General features: G+C 40.8%; 2 protein-coding genes across 3 annotated transcripts in view; one reads left to right on the top strand and one right to left on the bottom strand.

Annotated features, from left to right (window-relative positions):
* Nucleotides 1–6,738, top strand: part of myo1ea (myosin IEa) — a 153,352-nt gene extending 146,614 nt beyond the window's left edge. For both annotated transcript variants that reach the window (XM_060852773.1, XM_060852774.1), the window contains 2 exons: nt 607–776; nt 5,458–6,738. In XM_060852773.1, coding sequence (XP_060708756.1) covers nt 607–776; nt 5,458–5,534 — 247 coding nt within the window. In that variant the 3' untranslated portion in view covers nt 5,535–6,738. The remainder of the gene's footprint in view (nt 1–606; nt 777–5,457) is intronic.
* A 3,285-nt stretch (nt 6,739–10,023) lies between these two features.
* On the bottom strand, nt 10,024–20,570 carry ccnb2 (cyclin B2). Its single transcript, XM_060853301.1, has 9 exons — nt 20,371–20,570; nt 17,850–17,966; nt 17,613–17,768; nt 17,332–17,520; nt 15,433–15,591; nt 13,016–13,249; nt 12,739–12,879; nt 11,606–11,716; nt 10,024–11,522 (listed from the first exon to the last, which is right to left on the bottom strand). The coding sequence occupies exons 1-9, from the start codon at nt 20,392–20,394 to the stop codon at nt 11,421–11,423; spliced, it is 1,233 nt and encodes a 410-aa protein (XP_060709284.1). The 5' UTR covers nt 20,395–20,570; the 3' UTR covers nt 10,024–11,420.
* Between the last annotated feature and the right edge of the window lie 407 nt (nt 20,571–20,977).

A 20,977-nucleotide genomic window follows, 5' to 3' on the forward strand; every position in this document is an offset into this window, starting at 1 on the left:
AGCCACTTTGGGAAGCAAACTGTAGAGTATAAATCAAATTGTCGGGAGAGGATTCAACATCTAGAGAGATGACGAGTACTTAAGCTCGAGATCAACTGAACAGTCCCAAGAATATTTGGAATCAGCTGTTCACTATTCCTAATATCTTTTTTGTTGTAACATTCTACAATGCTATTCACTCATTGTGCGTTGATGCTGATCCACAAAGGTGTGCAAACTACCTGTTATATCCATACCTTAGCCATGAGCCCTGGCGATCAACTCTCCCCTATCTATGATTTGCTGGCTTACTTGCTGACTCATCCTGATGAAAAATTGTATATCAAGGAGGCCTCAAGTAACGTTCTGCCTCAGAGCAGTAGCTGGGCATATTTGCAGCTAACAGAGAAGTCGTTCTTGACTCTACCAGCAACCCATAAAGTTCCATGCCCATAAGGTTGGGTGCTCCCCAAAGTGAAAGAGTATGGACGCCTGTGATGGATAATTTCTCACTTTCTGATCTTTTCTGAGCGCTGAATCTTTTGATTCAGTAAAACCCATGTGCAATATAAACTGGCAGCAGAGGCTCAAGGTGTAGTCACGGTAACTGTCTCTCTTTTTCTTTAGTGCACACAGACAGATGACAAATCGCCCACCCCCAGCAGGAGGTCGGCCAAAGCCACAACCCAAACCCAAGCCTCAGGTACCACAGTGCAAAGCACTCTATGCATACGATGCTCAGGACACAGATGAACTTAGCTTTAATGCTGAAGATGTTATAGAAATCGTTAGGGAAGGTAAATAGTGGTTTTATTTAAATACATCCAAAAGTTACCTTTCTCTTTGCTTGTTCCATTGGACTAAATATATTCTCTATTCCCCGGTTAATTGCATTTAGGCTGGATTTTGTGATTTTATGAAATTGTGAGGCCAAGATAGTAAATGAGCAGCAACCTCTGTTTTTCACACATGTAATAAAATATATAAATCTGAAAGTTTGCATTGGATATCTCACCGAGGGTGTGCTTATATATTCCTCATCTGTGGATTCAGCCTGGAAGTGAATTCAGTTGTGAGAACTCACTGTACCTGCCCATGAATTCCATCTAAAACTAGCTGAGAACATTAGGACTGGTACGTTCAGGTCTAAGCTAATTTTTATATTAGTTATTAAGTGATAATGAGTGATACACAACCTCGCTGATCCTGAAAAGCTCATTTCGGCATTGTGGAGTCTCATTCCTGCAAAAGAAATTCAATATTCAGGATTTTTACAAAAAAGCTAAGATTATAAATTTATCTTTCTGCCTTAATCACTTCTGGGTTTTTCAATCTTCATTTTATGTTCCTTATCCTGTTTAAATCAAATTTGTCTTTCCTGCTTTATTCCTCCTGGTTTTGAATGTAAATCTCAGTGAAGATTCTTCAATATTATTGGTTGTGAGCTTTCCTATTTCTGGTCCTGCTCAGAGCTCCTCTGTAGAGAGTGTCACACTGGAACAGGAGTCAAGCTAGAAACAAGGGATGCACATTAAAACTCTGCGAGCAGCTTTCAACACTAACTGCAAAATCCAGGCCTATACATCGGCATAATTCCTCTGCTGCAATAAAGGCTTACTGTGCTACCTGCCACTCTGATTTCTTAAAGTAGCGAACTTCAAAGTGGAACTTATCAGCATTCTCTCCAGGTTTTAAAAATCCAAGCTCAACTTCAACCAAGCATTAACTTTTTGAATTATCTCTGGTTTCTCCTGCTCTTTTCAATCTTACTGGTACCTTGCATTTGTTAGCCCTTCCCTTTGGGTATCTCAGTTTAAAAGAAAATAAATTGTATAAAGAAAATTGCAGAATGTATTAGGATGTTGTAGCTGCAAGCACATTAACAGAAACCTGGAGGGGTTGGCAACTTGGCCTGTTTGAGTCTACTTTGCCATTCAGTATGATCGTAACTGATGCACTATCTCAATACCGTATTCCTGTTATTTCCCATTACTTCTTGGTGCCTTTAAAATCCAAAAAATATATATTTCTTTCTTGAATATATTGACTGGCTTGGTCTTCACAGCCTTCTGTTGTAGAGAATTTCACAGGTTCACCATGATGAGATGCTGCATTTCGGAAAGGCAAATCAGGGCAGGTCTTTTACACTTAATGGTAAGATCCTTAGGAGTGTTGTTGAACAAAGAGACCTTGGAGTGCAGGTTCATAGTTCCTTGAAAGTGGAGTCTCAGGTAGATAAGGTAGTGAAGAAGGCATTTCGTATGCTTACCTTTATTGTGTTATGACACAGCAGTTAAACTGAACACCCAGAAAAGCTCACCTCACCTGGTAATATGTTAAAAAAATGAGTGACTGAGAATTCCCAAATTCCACTATTCGAAGAAAACAATATCAATTTATTCTTTAACTCTAAAAGTGAACATTAAACAACAACTATTCCCATCTCTAAGACCCATTTCACTTTCTTATCTACTTATTACCTGCCTCTAACTTCATAACAACATGCTTTTCCAACAAGCTACTTACTAAAATTACATAAACTTAATTTCAAAACTGTAGAGCAGCTTTTGTCTTCAGTGTCTTTCTTCTTCCGATGAAGATCTCCCTGGGTTGTGTTCTTTCTTTTTGCTGTAAAGATGTTTCATATGAAAAGGTCCCTTTGATAGAGCGTGTTTCACTGCCTTGGGTCTCTCTTGATGGCAGTTACTCTGTCTGATTTTCAAAATGCCTGTGTTTTTATATCCCCAACATCGGATTGTTTCATTGGTTCAATGTTGGCAAAACAATAAATTCAAACTTGATTGTGTTTTAATATCCTGGGGCATAATTTAAACTGATTGGTTAAATTTGAATTGTCAAAACAGCAACCAACTCAGGTATCCATTTCATAGCCAAATGTTACATATTTTCAAATTTCCCCTACATTCTAAGACTGTTATCTACTCACATACACAGGTGCTTGTAAGCTCTCAGTGCAGAACAGCATTCACTTTCTCTTAAAGGTACAGTCTATGCCTTGAACTCCAAAACAATTGGTCAGAGCATTGAGTATAGGAGTCGGGAGGCCATGTTGCGGCTGTACAGGACATTGGTTAGGCCACTTTTGGAATATTGTGTGCAATTCTGGTCACCCTCCAGGATGTTCTGAAACTTGGAATGGTTCAGAAAAAATTTACAAGGATGGTGCCAGGATTGGAGGGATTGAGCTACAGGGAGAGGCTGAATAGGCTGGGGTGTTTTTCCTGGATTGTCAGAGGCTGAGGGGTAACATTATAGAGGTTTATAAGATAATGAGGGGCATGGATAGGGTAAATAGACAAGGTCTTTTCCCTGCGTTGGGGGAGTGCAGAACTAGAGGGCATATGTTTAGGGTGAGAGAGGAAAGATTTAAAAGGGACCTAAGGGGGAATGTTTTCACACAAAGCGTGGTGCGTGTATGGAATGATCTGCTAGAGGAGGTGGTACAATTACAACATTTAAATGTCATCTGGATGGGTATATGAATAGGAAGGGTTTAGAAGGATATGGGCCAAGCGCTGGCAAATGTGACTAGATTAATTTAGATTATCTGGCCGGCATGGACGAGTTGAACCAAAGGGTCTGTTTCTGTGATGTATGTCTCTCTGACCATCCTTTGAGTGAACAAATCTTTCCTCATCAAAGTTCTAAATGTTCTACCTTGATTCCTGAGATGTTGCTGAAAATGTGTTGTTGGAAAAGCACAGCAGGTCAGGCAGCATCCAAGGAGCAGGAGAATCGACGTTTCGGGCATGAGCCCTTCTTCAGGAATGAGGAGAGTGTGCCAAGCAGGCTAAGATAAAAGGTAGGGAGGAGGGACTTGGGGGAGGGGCGTTGGAAATGTGATAGGTGGAAGGAGGTTAAGGTGAGGGTGATAGGCCGGAGTGGGAATGGGGGCGGAGAGGTCAGGAAGAAGATTGCAAGTTAGGAAGGTGGTGCTGAGTTCGAGGGTTGGGACTGAGACAAGGTGGGGGGAGGGGAAATGATGAAACTGGTGAAATCTGAGTTCATCCCTTGTGGTTGGAGGGTTCCTAGGCGGAAGATGAGGCGCTCTTCCTCCAACCGTCGTGTTGCTATGGTCTGGTGATGGAGGAGTCCAAGGACCTGCATGTCCTTGGTGGAGTGGGAGGGGGAGTTGAAGTGTTGAGCCACGGGGTGGTTGGGTTGGTTGGTCCGGGTGTCTCAGAGGTGTTCTCTGAAATGTTCCGCAAGTAGGCGGCCTGTCTCCCCAATATAGAGGAGGTCACATCGGGTGCAGCGGATGCAGTAAGTGATGTGTGTGGAGGTGCTGGATGCTGCCTGACCTGCTGCGCTTTTCCAGCAACACATTTTCAGCTCTGATCTCCAGCATCTGCAGTCCTCACTTTCTCCTGAAATGGTGACTCATTGTTCTAGACTCCTCAACCAGGAAAAATATTCCGTCTTACCGCACCTAGTCTGTGATCCCTTAAGTGTGAAAAGTTATAATCCTGGTTATTTATGTGCAGGGTATCCCATTTAGAATATATTTCACACATTTGATTAACTGCCAGACTCTGCTGTAAGCTTTACCTTCCATCAGGAGAGCTTCCCTGCTCTTTGAATTCTGCCACAGAATAATTTCTGCCCACTCGAGAGAATGGACAATACACAGTTTAATGTTTGATTCAACATTAACTAAGTTCCATGGATCAAATCATTTGACATTCAAGGGGTGAAAACTCTTGAGTTGTATAACGTGTTTCTGTTCCTCCATTTTCAGTGTCCCTCACTGTAACACTTACCACTTTTTCCTGAGGATTGTAGATATGAGCCACACTCCGTAACATAATCATCAGAGCAGTGTCTGGGGAATTCTGCACTGTCAAAAATGCTACCTTTCAAATGAGGAATTAAAATGAGGCTCCATCTGTCTTCTCAGACAAATATAAATCAGCCTTTGGCACTTTTCAAGGAGGAGCAGTGCTCCAACCAACATTTATCCCTCAACCAACACAAAAAGAAAGATTAATTTGCTTATTCAACTCAGTGCGGTTCGTGAGACCTTGAATTATACAAATTAGCTTCCTCTCTTGTTCACAGTGACTTGTATAGTAAAACATATTCTGAAAACAGTTATCTAGTTTTGCTGCACTTGGCAACCTGTTTTTTTGCTGAATGCAGGTGTGGCTCCATTCACATTACAAGGAGTATGGCTTGATTTAAGATTCTCCAATTCCAATCTCGTTGACAGTAGTTGTGGTTGAGTATGGTACTAAATCTCACACTCAACAAAAGGTTGAGTGATTCCTTGTTGGACTCAGGTGAATCACTCCATGAGTTTTTCTAACATACACAATCCCCATTTAACAGATCATAATTTCATTGATTGTGTTCATTTTAATTTAATTAATGTTGCGCCATTTTAATTGACTTCTCAATCTTAAAGGGAATGTTATGTCAAAATTCCTGACGATCTAAATGCCTCGTTTCTATTTATAGATCCCTCAGGCTGGTGGATAGGAAGACTGCGAGGAAAACAGGGATTGTTCCCCAACAACTATGTTGCCAAGATATAATCCTCAGTTACTATCAAGATCTATCGTAAAACCAAATTGAAATATTGTGATTCTGCAGGTGATGTTTTGATGACTGGAGGGCATACTGTATAGAAATCTTTCCAAATGTATAATTCTACAAATATTGGTAGTCTGGAGCTACACAACAGCTGGGATCGTGCTGAAGGAACTGTAATTTATTGTATTTATATTTTTGTTTCCTCACAAATAAAGGTGTATAACTGGTAGTTTAGAGAGAATGTTGCATTTATCTTTGATGATAGGTTCTGTGTATAGGTTTTATCGTTCTTGCCTGAAGTGCCCTTTGTCATTTAATGCTTAGCAGACCCTCATATTTCTTAGTGATCTGCTCTTTCTTCAGGAATAATAGTGATGAAAAGTGAAACTTCCTTATGCAGTGCATTCCAATTTGGGAAAACACTAAACTTTGCTGCTGAGTCATGAAGGATGTTTGCATGTGACACCCAAAGAAAATAGTTTCAGCTTTCTACAAATCGCTATCGAGGTCCTGTAGACTTCATTGGTGGTCAGTGTAAAGGTTAAAGGAGAAAGCGATCTTCTCAGTACTGTACAAATGTAACATTTGCATTTTAAAGTGCCTTTTAATTAAACGCATAATGTGGCTGGTCCATATTAGTGCTGTATCTGATGTAAAGTTGAGGTAATAAGAGAAAATGTTCTAGTCCTTTTCCTTTACTGTACATTATGAAACTCTGAATAATCCTACAAACTGATGTCTAACAATTACATATTGTCATATTCTACTGCACTTACTCTGTAAGCTATAGGCCAGTGCTTACCAAATGTTTTTCCATTTTGAGGATTGAAAATTGCCATGACCTCGCAGCGAGACCTGTGAGGAGCTTGGTGAGGGAGTCTGTAAGATTGGCCAGAGAGAGCAGGGGCCCATCAGACTTGGGACACCACTGTTCTAGCTCAGTCAGAGCACCATGACAGTCAATACTGTTTGGAGCATGTGAGCCCTAAGTTTTAGCTCACAATCCCAGTTGGGGATCCTGATCCCCCACTTTGGGAAACCTTTCTTTAGGCTATTCAGTTAGAATATAGAAGCACTGTCAAATGCTTACTGCTGCATTCTCTGTTTGGCCAGTGTATTAAATTTTATAAATTTACATATGGACAAAATTTTAAATGTACTAGGATTACTAGATTGTCATTAATAAATGTATTCAATAATACAGTATCTGGAACAATTGTGCTTTTTTTTTCTCAATCTATAATGGAGAGTTGCTCAAACATGCTAATGATTTAAACAAATCTAAAAAAAGACTTGAGCTGTGAAACCTGTTCCTGCACCATTTCTCCCATCTGCTGTATGAATAATGCAAATTAGAAAACCACTCTAGGGCAGACAAACACTCAATGTTTGCAGTCTTTACTTTTAGCTCATAACAGAAGCAACAAGCCATAGCATCACAGATGGTCCAGCTGTATAAGAGAGCAAGAAAGCGAGTGGAAGAGCAGTGGTGATAGGATTGTCCTTGGTTAAGTGAAGTCACCTGATGAAGGGGCTATGCTCAGAGAGCTTGTGATTTCAAATAATCCAGTTGGTCAGTAACCTGGTGTCACGTGACTTCTGACTTTGTTCACCCAGTCCAACACCTCCACATCACGACTTAGCACTGTGCTAGTAAATCTCAATCTCCATCTTAATGTTCTGAGGACATGGTTTTGAATCCCACCATGGCAACTGGAGGGATGGAAGTCAGAACAATCTGGAATTGAAAGCTGGCACTATTGGCAATTGTTTCAACATTAATCCCTTTTAGGGAGGAAAATTGGTCATCCTCATCTGGTCTGCATCTACCTGCAGCAAGATGGTTAGCTCTGAGCTGCCCTAGCAAGTACAATTAGGAATGGATAATAACTTGTACATGGGATGTGGGTATCACTGGCCAACTGTTAAAAATCTCATGCTACTGACTCCAGAAGGAGTGGGCTGTGAAAATGACTTTGTACAGCAAGATGTCCCAGAGGAATGGCTTCAGAGTCAGCCCCAATAGCCCAGGAATTAGATTAGACTTAGTGTGGAAACAGGCCCTTCGGCCCAACAAGTCCACACCGACCCGCCGAAGCGAAACCCACCCATACCCCTACATTACCCCTTACCTAACACTACGGGCAATTTAGCATGGCCAATTCACCTGACCCGCACATCTTTGGACTGTGGGAGGAAATCGGAGCACCCGGAGGAAACCCACGCAGACACGGGGAGAACGTGCAAACTCCACACAGTCAGTCGCCTGAGTCGGGAATTGAACCCGGGTCTCAGGCGCTGTGAGGCAGCAGTGCTAACCACTGTGCCACCGATGACAGCATCTGTCCAAGCTGGATCAGTTATACCTGAACAGAACCAGTTCATTATGGAATGTTTTGCTAGTACTGTTGGGGAAAGATTTGAACTCATTATAGAGGCTTCTGGTTCCTTCATAAAGGCCATAACACCAGGATGCACAAAATACTAGGGGAAAAGGAAGATAATACTAGAGTAGAGCAATAAGAGAATTAACAGTAAGCTAACAAGGGGAGTCTAATGAAGGAAGAAACCAAAACATTCTAAATTGAGGTTACCTTGTGTATGTGAACAGAATGAAGTAAATAAAAAAATTGAGTTGTGTACAGATTTCCTTGTGCTTTTATTGTGGTGCAATAGTAACAGACCCAAGTCAAGGGAGTACTGAATTGACTTAAATATTCCTCAATGGGCAATATGGATAGGAAAAGGAACAAAACATGTTCAGTGTAAAAACTGTTTTACAATACCATATGCCAGTGAAGGAAGTGAATCTTGAAGCTGGTGAGGATGTGGTGCCAATTGAGTGGGTTACATTGTCCTGGATGGTGTTAAGCTCTAGTGTTGTTGGAACTGCACCCATACAAGTAAGTGGGAGCATTGCATCACACTGACTTGAAACTTGAACAAAAAAAAAAGTTAAAAATCACAACACTAGGTTTATTTAAAAGCACTAGCTTTGAGTGCTGCTCCTTCAAATCAGGTGGTTGTGGAGTAAAAAGATCTAAGACAATGTCTGCATCCCAATCTTGGGTCATACTGGTTCACTTCAAAGTGGAATTTACAAAAATATAACAACTGCCTACAGATGCATTTTTTTGAGCAGAATAGAATGGATCCGCAAGCAGTTGATGTAATATTTTGTAAATTTCACTTTAGAAATTTAACCAGTCTGACTCAAGGTTGGGACACCTTTAAATGCATTATCTGAGCTGAGATATCACCTTTTGTTATAAAACCTTACATTAGAGAATTGACTTAAGTAATTCTGGAATTTACACATGAACTAAAGCCTACAATCCAATATTAAAAAAAACTTAAGGTTTGTTCATCATTCCAGTTACGTGACACTAAAATCTTTTGCTACAAGTTGTGTTTTATGATTTATCCTCTAACCAAAACAGCATCACAAAGCTGGTGCTTCCAAATGAAGCACTTTGGGTGATAAAAATCTCAACCCCAGGTTAAACTGTCTACTTCAGTCCAACACCAGCTCCTCCACATTGTGGCTTCTAGAGATTTTAACAAGGGATAGCTCAACTCCTGTTACATTGTAGTTCATTTTCTGGTCCCAGGTCCTCTAGCCTACAGGAGTCTACCATTGTACTACAAAAGCCCTTAGTTGGATGGTGTGCGAAAAAAAATCCAAACAATTGGTATGTGCTTGAACACAAAAGGTAGAGAATATTTACCACTCTGCAGATAAAAGATCTGAGTGAAAGCTCTACAAAATCCCACTCAGTTTACAGCTGGAAGCAAATGTAACTTCATAATTCACCATTAAAAATAAACTCATCTTTACCTGCAGTAAGATAAAACAGGTCAGATGCCTCATCCTTCTTAAAGTATCCATTGGAGAATCTACCACTAAAAATAGCTAACTTCTAGTCAAATCACCCTGCAAACCTAATTTTAGTTAGATGCAGGTCTACAGCACAAGCACCTCTAGGCAGTGGTCTATACCAGTCAAAACAACTCTCCTAATCCTATTTTCCAGGACTTGTCACAGCCTTTTATGCCAGAGCATCACAAATGCTAAACACACTTGCCTCTACACTTAAGACAGCATGTAGTAGATCCCCATTAGTTTCTGGGTGAGAAAACCCAGTCAGTCAGTCAGTCATTGAACTTCCAAAAATAAAAAGCATTCCTGTGTCTACCCTAAGACTCAAATTTAAGTAGACCATATCAGGTCACTGCTCAACTCCAAGGAGGACCCTTGTTGGATTTAAACAACAAGTTGCGATATTTGGTTTCAGAAGATATGCTGTCCAAACAAGTGGGTTTAGCACAGCAACAGTATACCACAGGCACATCTTGAGTTTAACACTGGCCTCTTACTGTTGTAGTTGGTTTATGTTCATACATTTGAATTCTACTTATAGAAGGACATTCCTTTTAAAGGATTATGGAATTTGCTCCTTACACCAACTGGTAAAGTAAAATGCAAGACTATTTAAGTGGTAATTACAGTAATTTTATTTAAATTTTGCATCAAGTTTGTCAGGTAAACCTGGTTGAAGTGTTGATACTTCAGATTATGCCCATTGCATTGTAGTACAAGATCTCAAACCATATCAAGCAATATTACAGCAGTTTGGATGAAATATCTAGTACAAAAGAAAAACACTAGGCAGTGATTGCTAATGTTGTAACCCTAACAAAACTACATGTCGGTTACAGGGGTTTAAAGAGCTTTTGTTCTAAAGCAACTTTCTTAAAGATGAAGCAGTAAAAACAAAAAACCTTCAAATAAAATCCTGAATAGTTTAAAAATTTGTACAAGTTTACTTGACTGCACTAGCCCCTCCCACCCACACCTCTATATTGATCTTCACCTACACTCTAGTACATCCAGTGTTTCTTGGATATTTTACATGGAATTTAGTTAAGCAAATTGACATTAAAGCTTTTTCCAGAGATTGCACACATTAGTGTAGAATTTAAATTGGATCTTTTAATGCACCGAAGGGTCTGTTATGCTTCCATTGTTACGCCACAAAATGTTTGCCTACGCATCAAATCACTTGCATTCAAAAAGTAACCAATGTTTTACTTACATTGTACATTTGTGAACCCCAACTTTGCAGGAGCCTTGACCAAATGTTTCTCTTCCCTTTGTCCTATTGCTCCCACCCCAATGTTGTCACCCCTCCCAAATAACTAGCATCAAATGCTAACAGAATTCAATACATTAGGCCCACATGACTCCATTTCAGTCACCCAGTAACAAATCTGGGCATAAACTGAACAAAAAGCCTTTCTTTACTATCCACTCCAGTAGCAAAATTGGGATTAGATCCATAGCTTCATTAAACCCTGGACTTAAATGACACGCTCACTTTCACAAATGTTCCTTACACTTATTCTGAACAACTGGAGTGTGTGCCAAAAGCAAGTCTTGAAGATAGAAAGCCAGTCTCAAGAATAAGATCAGTGGATTTTTAATGAGAAAAACCGACAGAAGCCATTTGCAGTGACAAAGTGGCATAATTTTAAGATTAGCAAAAAAAAAGTTAAAAATATACATGAAAATCTAAAAAGACAAGGTTTGCAACTGGTCTGTGGAAGTACGACAAAACGGTCAGCTTCAGAGGAGAGATGAGCTAGGACTTTACTCCCTCCAAACACAAGTTGGAATCAGAAGCATGCTGGAGTGAAACTCAGTTACTGCATCCTAACCTGGCGATTTAAAAAAAAAAATCACAAGGTTTTAAGTATGGATGTTTGCCCATTGGTGCAGTGCCATAGTTAATTGACAAACTGTCCAAAGGCTGGGCTAAGTGTATTAGCAGCAATTCTTCCATTTAAAACTGGAAAGTGCAATTATGTCCATATTACTTTTTGGAAGGTTACAGCAGTGAGGAGGCCAATCCTTTGATTAAGGCAGACTTCAATTGAGGAATGGTGCTTATTTTCAATAATTTGGGACTTGCATACTTGTTCTTTATAGCCTAGAAAAAAAACATACATGAAGTTTCATTAAACAGATGCCAACAAGATGCTCAAACCAGATGTACACTAGATATTTACTTACAACATGCTTTGTCAGGCCTTCATTCATTTTCACAACATTCTTTGCCATGTGCTTCATAGTCAAGTGCAAGGCATCTTCTGTGTAGCCAGTGTAGTATTTTTGAACTGCTGTCTAAAGTAGAAAACAGATTTCAGGACAAGCCAGATGGTCACAGGTTACGGTAGTTTAGAGTTTTGTTCAAATAAAATATATTGTTAATGCAAAGACCTGGAGTGCAGGTGCATAGCCCCTTGAAGGTGGAGACAGCTAGATTAGTGAAAGCTTGCCTTTAATTTGTCAGGGCATTGAATACAAGAGTTCAGGGGATATGTTCCAGCTGTACAGGACATTGGTTAGGCCACTTTTGGAATACTACATGCAACTTGTCTCCCTCCTATAGGAAGGATGCTGTGAAGCTTGAAAGGGTTCAAGAAAAGATTGATAAAAGGATAGTGCAAACCTTCCAACCCTGGCAACTCTATTCAGTAGAGGCTGAATAGGCTACATTCTCTGGAGCATCAGGAGCTGAGGGGTGACTTGTACAGGTTTGTAAAATCATGGGGGAAATTGGATAGAGTAAACAGTCTTTTTCTTGGAGTGGAGAGTCCCAAAATAGAAGGCATAGGTTTAGATGGGAAAACATTTAAATAAGGATCTAAGGAGCAACTTTTTTTGATGTAGGGGGTGATGTATATGGAATGAGCTGCCACAGGAAGTGGTGGAGGCTAGTACAAATTACAAAGTTTAAAAAAGGCATCTGGATGAGTTTATGAATAGGAAGGGTTGAGGGATATGGGTCAAGTGAGAAGAGATTTATCCAGGATTGTTTATATATTAAAATATACCCTGATCAGCATGGACAAGTTGGGTTGAAGGGTATGTTTCCATACTATAGATCTAGGAATTGATAATCCAGGGACCGAGTCTTCAGGCAAGAGGGAATGAAAGGAAAATTGTAGCACTATTTAGTTGTAGAAAAACCATGCTTGGCAGGTGGATTTAAACAGAAGTAGTCAGTCATACCACCATGAGCATGTAGGTGGTTGCACCAAAAACATCACATTTTAGCAATCAGTTCAATTCAACTGTTTGAAAATAAAAACAGCATGTTGTACAAAAATGCTCAAGAAAATAGGACTTATAGTTTTACCTACCCATTTACTTTGGTCCAAGACTTGAAAAGACAGGCAAAGTGCAGCTGCTGCAATTTCAGAAGGAGGTATGTGCACCATATTGTAGTCTATGACAGTCAATTCCATTAGGTATTTTGCAAGAGTGTATTTCTCAGCATCAACCTGTCAAGATGAAGATCACTAACTCAGTGGTGTTTAAAAAGTAGTGAGGCAAAGTCAAGATTATAGATTTAGGCCACTCATCAACATGAACCTCAAGCGCCAAATACCCTGCTATGGTGACAGAAACTGTACTTACATCAGTTTTAGAAGCTCGCCTCAGAAAATGCAGTGGTAGTGGGCGGCCCAATTTGAAGTCAAGTTCTTTAAGAATAAGAATTTCCATTTGACGGATCTGACTCTTGGTATAAGCATTGTCCGTGATGTAAACAAAGTCTCCGATAGCTGGTGGATACATTTCTTCATATTTAGAAGCTAGCAGCATAGCAGTCACAGCGACCAACTGGAGCTTTTTGCGGGAAACTGGCTGGCTCTGAAGTGAGGAACAGTTGCAATCTTATCATTTGGTAAAGAGGACTTAGTGGAACAAAGCAATTTGCTTTAAATGTTACCATTAAATACAAAATTTATCACCACAACTTAAGACAGAATCACAAGGAGGCAGTTATCTGGCCAGCTGTTTGACTCCCAAAATCAAGTGCATTACTCACTGCCATTCTCTCCTTCTCCATACCCTGACATCTGGATAGATATTATCCAATGCCTCAATTGAACTGGCCTCCACCACACTTTCAGGCATAGCATACTACTTTGCACATGCTTCTTTATCAAGGCTTTGTTTAAAACTGAAAAACCTTTTCTTAGCAAGTTTTCTACTCTTATATAGTCCCCATCATCCTCAGTTTGCAATTCCCCATGTCTTGTCTGCCTCAGTTCTATACCAGAGGCCTGCTGAAAGGCCATGTACACTACAACCACAGCTTAATACCAGCCCTTGTGACCTTGAACTCCAGCAAGTTACTTAACACTTTCCTTTTAGAAATCCATGCTAGCTTCCTAATCTACCACAATTTGATAGTGGGTAATGTATCAGGAGCTTTCCCTACCGATTTGCAATTGCTGAGCTTATTTTTTTTTTAAAAACAACTTTTAAAAGACTATAAAAGTTTACAATTCTCCAGCCTTTTGGCACCCCACAAGTCTTAGGAAACAATTATGTCTAATGTTCATGCAATCCCCTTTCAATTCTAATATCTCAGATTCTAGTACCTTGACAATTTTATGTGGACAGGTCATTTAAAACACATGAGCCCTTCAGTCATAGTCTAGGAAGCATTTTGGAGGGGGTGGTAAGGAGAATGGGGGGGGGGGGAAAGAAGTGGTGGGCGCAGAAGGAAGAGAGAAAAAAAAAAAGGTAGATAAAGCACTTTTTAGTACCTTAGTTAAGCACACTACTCCTCCATTTGGGGGAAAAACCAACCTGCCTGGTTCCCCTCATATTAGAGATCACATTAGGCCGCAGGCATTTTACTTCTGTCTGAATTCTCTGCATACCTCTTAAACTGCCTGCCTGAAACTGATCATAAAGCAAGTCTTCATTTCTATCATCCAGCAAACTCTGGGTTGACTGGTCATACATTTCCCATCCAACAATACACCTGAACCATTGTCTTTGAAGGTAACCGGTTTAATTAGCATCTCCTCCAGATGGAGTCCCAGACATTTAAAGCCCTCCTTCTAGCACCATCTTTCCAGCCATGCTTACAGTTCCGAGTTGTGGAATGCAGTCCAGAGATTACTGCAATGGATGTGCTGTTTGCTGTCTTGCTTGAAAGCACTTCTTGTGCATGGTCATCTCCAGCTTTGCTAACTTCCCATATGTTTGAGATTCTACTTGACCAACCTATACCATGTGTTGAAAACTTTGTCCTAAACTACAGTGGCATTAAGGTCACTGATTAGTAGCATTCCTGACATTAGCAGAGTTTCACTTATTCCTATTTAATCCCCTTCTTTCAAAAATTGAAAGCCTATAAGTCAAGCTCACTTCCCTTAACACCCCAAAAAAGTGAAGCCATAAGTCAGTCTGTCTGAGGCTGTATATAAGGCAAAGGTTGAAGCTGACAAACTCAAGGGAAGAACTTTGCAAATGGAAGACTTTCATGTAATAATCTATTATGGGAAACTCTTCCATACAAAAGAAAGATGACGACTTTATGGTGGCTCATGGGTTGGCACTACTGACTCAGCACCAGGCACGATTCCAGCCTCAGGCAACTTTGTGGAGTTTGCACATTCATGCAGCATCTGTGGGGATTTCCTCTGGTTACCTCCCACAAAATGTGCAGGTTAGGTGGATGGGCCACACTAAAGTTGTCCATAATGTAGGTTAGGTCCATTAAATCAGGGGTAGAAACTGATTAAGAGGGTTGGGAAGATGGGCCAAATGGCCTGTTTCCACATTAGTGATTTTGATTATTTGATTTGAGACTAATTACTCAAAAATATCAATTGCACCTTCAGAGTTAAGGGGCATGAAGAGACCCACTTCGAGGGAGTTGCTCTCAACTTACCCAGGACATTATAGATTTGTGGCTGACATCAATTTTCTTGATTGAGGAGTTAAGTTTGAAGTGGAAAATACAACAAACCTCCACATGATTACAGTTTAGGTTACAGATACTAAAGACTTCTGGCATGGTCACAAGTACTTGCCTGCAGGAAACGATCCATGATAGCTAGTGTCATGTAGAGAGTTTCTTGCAGTAGGCGGAATTTGGAGTGAACTTGAATTAGCCAGTCAACCAGAATCGCACGCATACGTTCATTTATCTCTTGCCCTTCAAGGTAATGTGGTCTGATTGCTTGTTCCATCTGTTGGAAAACAAAAAACCAAAATGTTATCCATTTTCATGGCTAAAGGTCACCAATTTTAGCTCAATTCTGAATGCAATGTACTGCAACAAGCAACAAATCATACTTTCCTGACCAGAGGAAAGGCAATGCTGAAAATATTAAGATTATGGCCAGTGAATCAAGCAGCATTGAATAGATTTGTCCCTTGTTCAGTGTTCCATATGAATGCAGTTTTAAGTAAACTGCAGTGGCTGCACAGTCAATTGCTCAAGGTTGACCTTTCTACAGGCAAATTTAAAGCCACTATCTGAAGAACAAACTCCATTAAAAAGGTTCCAGGAATTCATTCAATCACACTAAAGGTGGCAGAAGATGATCCTTTGGATTCAGGGATTGAGTGAGAGGGCAGGAAGATTGAGCATGATTAAAAAAAACCAAGAAATGGATCAGTCAGAAGTTCTGTCCAGTGGGTGGAGGAAATCAGAGAAACCTCTGCATTTGTAATGAGAGTAGTCCTGTGGATGTTGTCTATTGGATGGAGAAAGCATTTAAAATGGTCATATGGAAGCTTGGTTATCAAGGTATATGGGTGATGGGTCTTGACAGCATTGTTTAGAGGCTGGCTAGAGATGGATTAGAGGCCAAGTATAAAATGGGCATTTCTCAGATTGGAGAAGTGTCAAAAATCACCATTCTCCAGGGATTGGTATGTCATACATATCAGAAAAAGCAATTTGGAAATGGGAGTGGAGGGCAAAAATCTAAGTTGTCAGATGAAGCCAAGCTAGGGAGAAATCAGGAATTGCAAGGATGATAGAAGGACATTGACAAGTCAGCCAAACAGGCAGATAAATAAATGCATCCGTTCTTTTCTCTGCATTACTGATAGAAGAAACAGACAATACTGGCTCTAAATGACAACTTGAGGGGTTACAGGAGCAGAAGGTCCATGTGCATAATTCTCATGAGGTGCCCAGAGAGACAAATTTTAGTTATGGGCTTTCAGGACCCTTGGGTTTAAGGAAGTATAAACAGCCAAAAAAAAGTAGAGAAATACTTTTACACAAACACTGGTCAGACCACATTTGGAATATGGCATTCAGTTCTGGACACTTCATTTTAAGTATGTACGTTAATAAAACCCTGGACAAAAATGAATAAAAAGGAGACTGCTAGAGTGCAACCAGTCGTGAGGAATTTTAGATATAGAAAAACGAACCCTTGGAGAGAAGGTAAAGAGGTCATGTGAAAGTGAACAATTGACTGGGTAAAGGAGGAGACTATCCTATTTCCAACTAGTTGGTTGGGTGAACAGCAGGGGTCCAGTTTCAAGATAGTTATTAAAGGAGAACAGAGTTAAAATGAGAGAGATGCAAGACCTGGATATTTTGAAATTTGAATTTAGAGGGTAGAAACATGCAGCTAGTCCTACTCTCCAGCTGTAGCATATAACCTAACAGTTTCACAAAAGGACTTATACTGAACATTTAAAAAACCACTCCCCCACCCCCCCCTCTCCTCCCCCCCCCCCCCCCCACAGCTGCCAAGTTTCTCTAGCACTCTTCAGATAAAAACCAACATGTGTAGCATTTTACCTCAGTTCAGAGCAACTCCTAGATGACAAGTACCTGAAAGTCCTTTCAGAACATTCCGATTTAGGATCAATATTCTTTTAGATCAAAGAATCGATAAAGTTAAACCAAGAGCAACTACATTGAAACTAGCTTCAGTACCACAGCTTGATCAGAGTTCACTTGCCTCCAGCTGCCGCAGATATTTGTAGATGTCTTTTATATACTGGCTACACATTTGAGGATTATCACTATCTTGTGCATCAATATCTTCCACCTTCAATATGGCTTCAGAGAAAGCTTGACAAAGGTCTTCCTCTTTCGTAGAAGAATCTTCTGTCATTGAGACATCCATTGGAGTTGGAGACACAGGGGTCTTTTAACAAAGAAAAGCCATTGAAAATAAATTTGAAGTTGAAGAAAAATTTTATTTTTTTTTAAAATATAGAATGAGTGTTGAATGCATACCCGTGGAACAGGCTCCTCAACCACTGGCTTCATATTCTGAGCTGCTTGCTTTAACCCACGAGTCACTGGCTTCACTTCTTTAGCCACTGGTTTTGGCAAAGCCTTTTTTGGCTTGGATACCACTGGTTTAGAAACCATATTTGTCATTTGTTTTTTCTGCAGTAGAGCGTAAACATAATTAGTGTCTCAGCAAAATTGGTCAAGATAATCTTCAGTCTTTAAGAGGAGTGCCTTTACCTGCTCTGCACGAGTCATAACACGATTTGCCAAGTCTCCCAAAGCTGGCCTTCGGACAGCTGCAGTCACCTTTGCTGTTGGCTTGACTGGTTCAATATTTTCCAAGTTTCGATGAGCCTAGATAAGGGGAAAGGTAATTTAAATATCAGCTTAAAAAGAAAAAGCCAAGTTAGAATCTGCATCCCTCAGACTAAACAAATTCAGCTCAGTCTTAAGTATAGACCTTTGCACATTTCCCCCATCACACTGATCTGAATAGGTGCACTGCAATGGGTGGAAAGGAATACTTCAGCTGTTTTTAGTTGCACTCTTACTCACAGCTGTTGGTTGTATTCACAATATTTCTGTTATTTCCCCCCCTCAGCCACTGCCTCACCTTTGCCCCCAGCAAGAATCCCACTCATCTTGATTTGATCAGTTGTCAAATGTACTGTGACAGCAAAAAAGCCTTGTTTTGCATACTATCTAGTCAAATCATAACCTTACACCAGGTACTAGACCAGTGCAGAATATAGGGTTACAGCTAGAAGAGAAAGATCAACTAATAAATGAGCTATAAAAATTTCTGGGGATTTTAAGGGTTAAGGCTTCAATCTCATTTTGAATTGATTTAGTCAATTCATCTGGTGGGACCATCAGATACCTCTCAAGAGGTCAGTGCACCAGAAGCAACCTGGCAATTCAGTTACCCATGTCACCTTAAACTATGCTGTTCAGAGATAGAGAACCATCTACTTCAGCTGCTCTTAATACTTCATCCAGACCCAGAGTCAAGGATGAAACAAAGCAAAGGGAGGCCTTCTGGAAGGGAGTACATTGCTAACAGGGATTGGAAGAGAATACAGACACTTTCACTGTGCATATCCAAGTGCTGGTTAGGGCAATCAAGGGCAAAACCTCGAGAATTCAAACAGGGGATCTGGCAAAGACATTAATAGGTAGAGATAAAAGGGCAGTGACTCAAGGACAAGAATGAATCTTCCACAGCCATTTGTTAGCAGAGCAACCAGGTTTTTTGCTTTTCCTAAGCAAAGTGAGGGGGGCTTGGGTCTCAACATGGACAGCACAGTGACTCAGTGATGAGCATTACTCAGTCACAGCACTAACCACTGTTTGTGCAAACTCCAGTCTCCTGAAGCTGGCATCATTCTCCCCATTTGTATAGATTTCTTCTCAGTGCTCCAGTAACCTCCCACAATCCAAAGAGGTACAGGTTAGGTGAATTGCCCATGCTAAATTACAGTATTCAAAGATGTATAGGTTTGGTGTTTTAGTCAGGGATAAACATAAAAGCAATAGAACAGGGGAATGAGTCTGGGTGGATTACTCGTCAGGATTGGTGTGGACTTGTTGGGCTGAATGGCCTATTTCTACACCATAGGGATTCTATGATTGCAGCCCAAGAACATTTGGTATCAGCCAGCCAGAGACAAAAAACTGCAGGTGATGAAATCCAAAGTAGATAAGCAAGAGGAACACAGCAAGCTAGGCATCATCAGGAAGGGTTAAAGCAGAAACATTGGCTTCTCCACCTCCTGATGTTGCCTGACTTGCTGTGTTCCTTCAGCCTCCTGCAGATCTACAGGCACAGCATCATACTGCAGTTATGAAAGCGTAGGAGGCCTACTGAGGGCAAGAATACTCAAATGAAGGAAAGGTCCAGCTACCTAATAGGTGAACATATGAAAGCAGACATGGCGATTCTGGTAGACTACTACCCTCATATTAGGGATCGATTGAAGATTTCGTCTCTTACGAGGTGGTATTGTAGTAAGTGAGACTAAGAATAGGGACATAATTTTAGAACATGTCTTGTGGGGAGTGTGTGTAGGAAGCAAGAACAGCCCAGAAAGATTAAATTCAAGGAGTCAAGGCGGAAGTTAAACAGGGGAAAAACCTTCACTAAAATGAGAGAGGAGAGAACGTTTAGTTTTAATAGGGAAGAGACGAGTTGTATTACAGCTGCAAATGTGTTGCTGGTCAAAGCACAGCAGGTTAGGCAGCATCTCAGGAATAGAGAATTCGACGTTTCGAGCATAAGCCCTTCATCAGGAATGGACAGTATAACAAGACCCGTTTGATCAAGGATCGGAGGAGATATTTTAATCCAGTATTTAGAAACGGCAACACCAGCAGATCACAGCATAACTGAAATGGTTGGGAGCGGAACAGAGAAGTGGGTCAACTCAATTAAGGCTTGGGTTTGAAAATGAAACAAAAAAAAGGGAAGAACGGCAAGTTTGGCTCATGGGGATACAGTTTTTTTTAAAAACCCTTCAGGTGTGCTAATGCAAGCCTGGAGAAAACAAGCTAATTAGAACTTTTAAAACAGGTCAACTCACCCAAGATTTTTCTTTGAGCAAATTGGCTACAATAAGAAGTTTTCCCCACAAAGGAGGAAATAAAGAGAGACACAAATGGTCAGGAGAAAAATTCAACGTTAAATATTCAGGTTTGGGAAATTGAACAACGTGCTGTTTTCTCCCACAGCGAGAGTGAAACTGCACTGACTGTAACTTACAACATTGCGGCGGCTGAGAGCCATCGTCGTCAAAACTGGAGACCTCTCCGGGCTTCGGCAGGGCGAGGGAAAGGGTGCTCCGGGGAAGGAAAAGCGCTACTCGGCCCCTGAATCTGCACGGGAACCCCCTCTAAAGCGAGAGCCTTCCTGGCGGCTGGTACCGGGGCTCAGCGCTGCTCTAGTTCCGGGATTTCTCAAAAGGATACACTACACTCCCCGCGAATCTTTCAAATATTGTTTCTCCCCCTCTGATTGGCCACAACCGGGCAGGGTGCTCTCCGCTCATTGGCTACCCGCCTCACTTCTGGAATGCGTTCCTATGGAGATGCCTCGTTTAGAATCAGAGCCTTTAAATAATTTGCATAAACGTCACTCAATTTCACAAAAGGCATATGTCTGGACTAGATTCATAGAATGGAAACAGACCCCTTCGGTCCAATCCGTCCCCGCCGACCAGATATCCCAAACTAACCTAGTCCCACCTGCCAGCATCCGGCCCATATCTCTCCAAACCCTTTCCATTCATATACCCATCCAGATGCCTTTTAAATGTTGCAATTGTGTCAGCCTCTGCAACTTCCTCTGGCAGCTCATTCCATATCACCTT

This window comes from Hemiscyllium ocellatum, chromosome 39, assembly GCF_020745735.1.
Source record: "Hemiscyllium ocellatum isolate sHemOce1 chromosome 39, sHemOce1.pat.X.cur, whole genome shotgun sequence".
NCBI classification, from domain to species: Eukaryota; Metazoa; Chordata; class Chondrichthyes; order Orectolobiformes; family Hemiscylliidae; genus Hemiscyllium; species Hemiscyllium ocellatum.

What these genes read in the sequence shown, in the direction of transcription:
- ccnb2 (XM_060853301.1), bottom strand. Translation starts at nt 20,394, where the DNA reads ATGGCTCTCAGCCGCCGCAATGTT. An exon ending in TTATGACTCGTGCAGAGCAG is followed by an intron (nt 17,769 to 17,849) that starts GTAAAGGCACTC and finishes GCTCTACTGCAG; the next exon opens with AAAAAACAAATGACAAATAT. An exon ending in TTGAGGAGCCTGTTCCACGG is followed by an intron (nt 17,521 to 17,612) that starts GTATGCATTCAA and finishes CTTTGTTAAAAG; the next exon opens with ACCCCTGTGTCTCCAACTCC.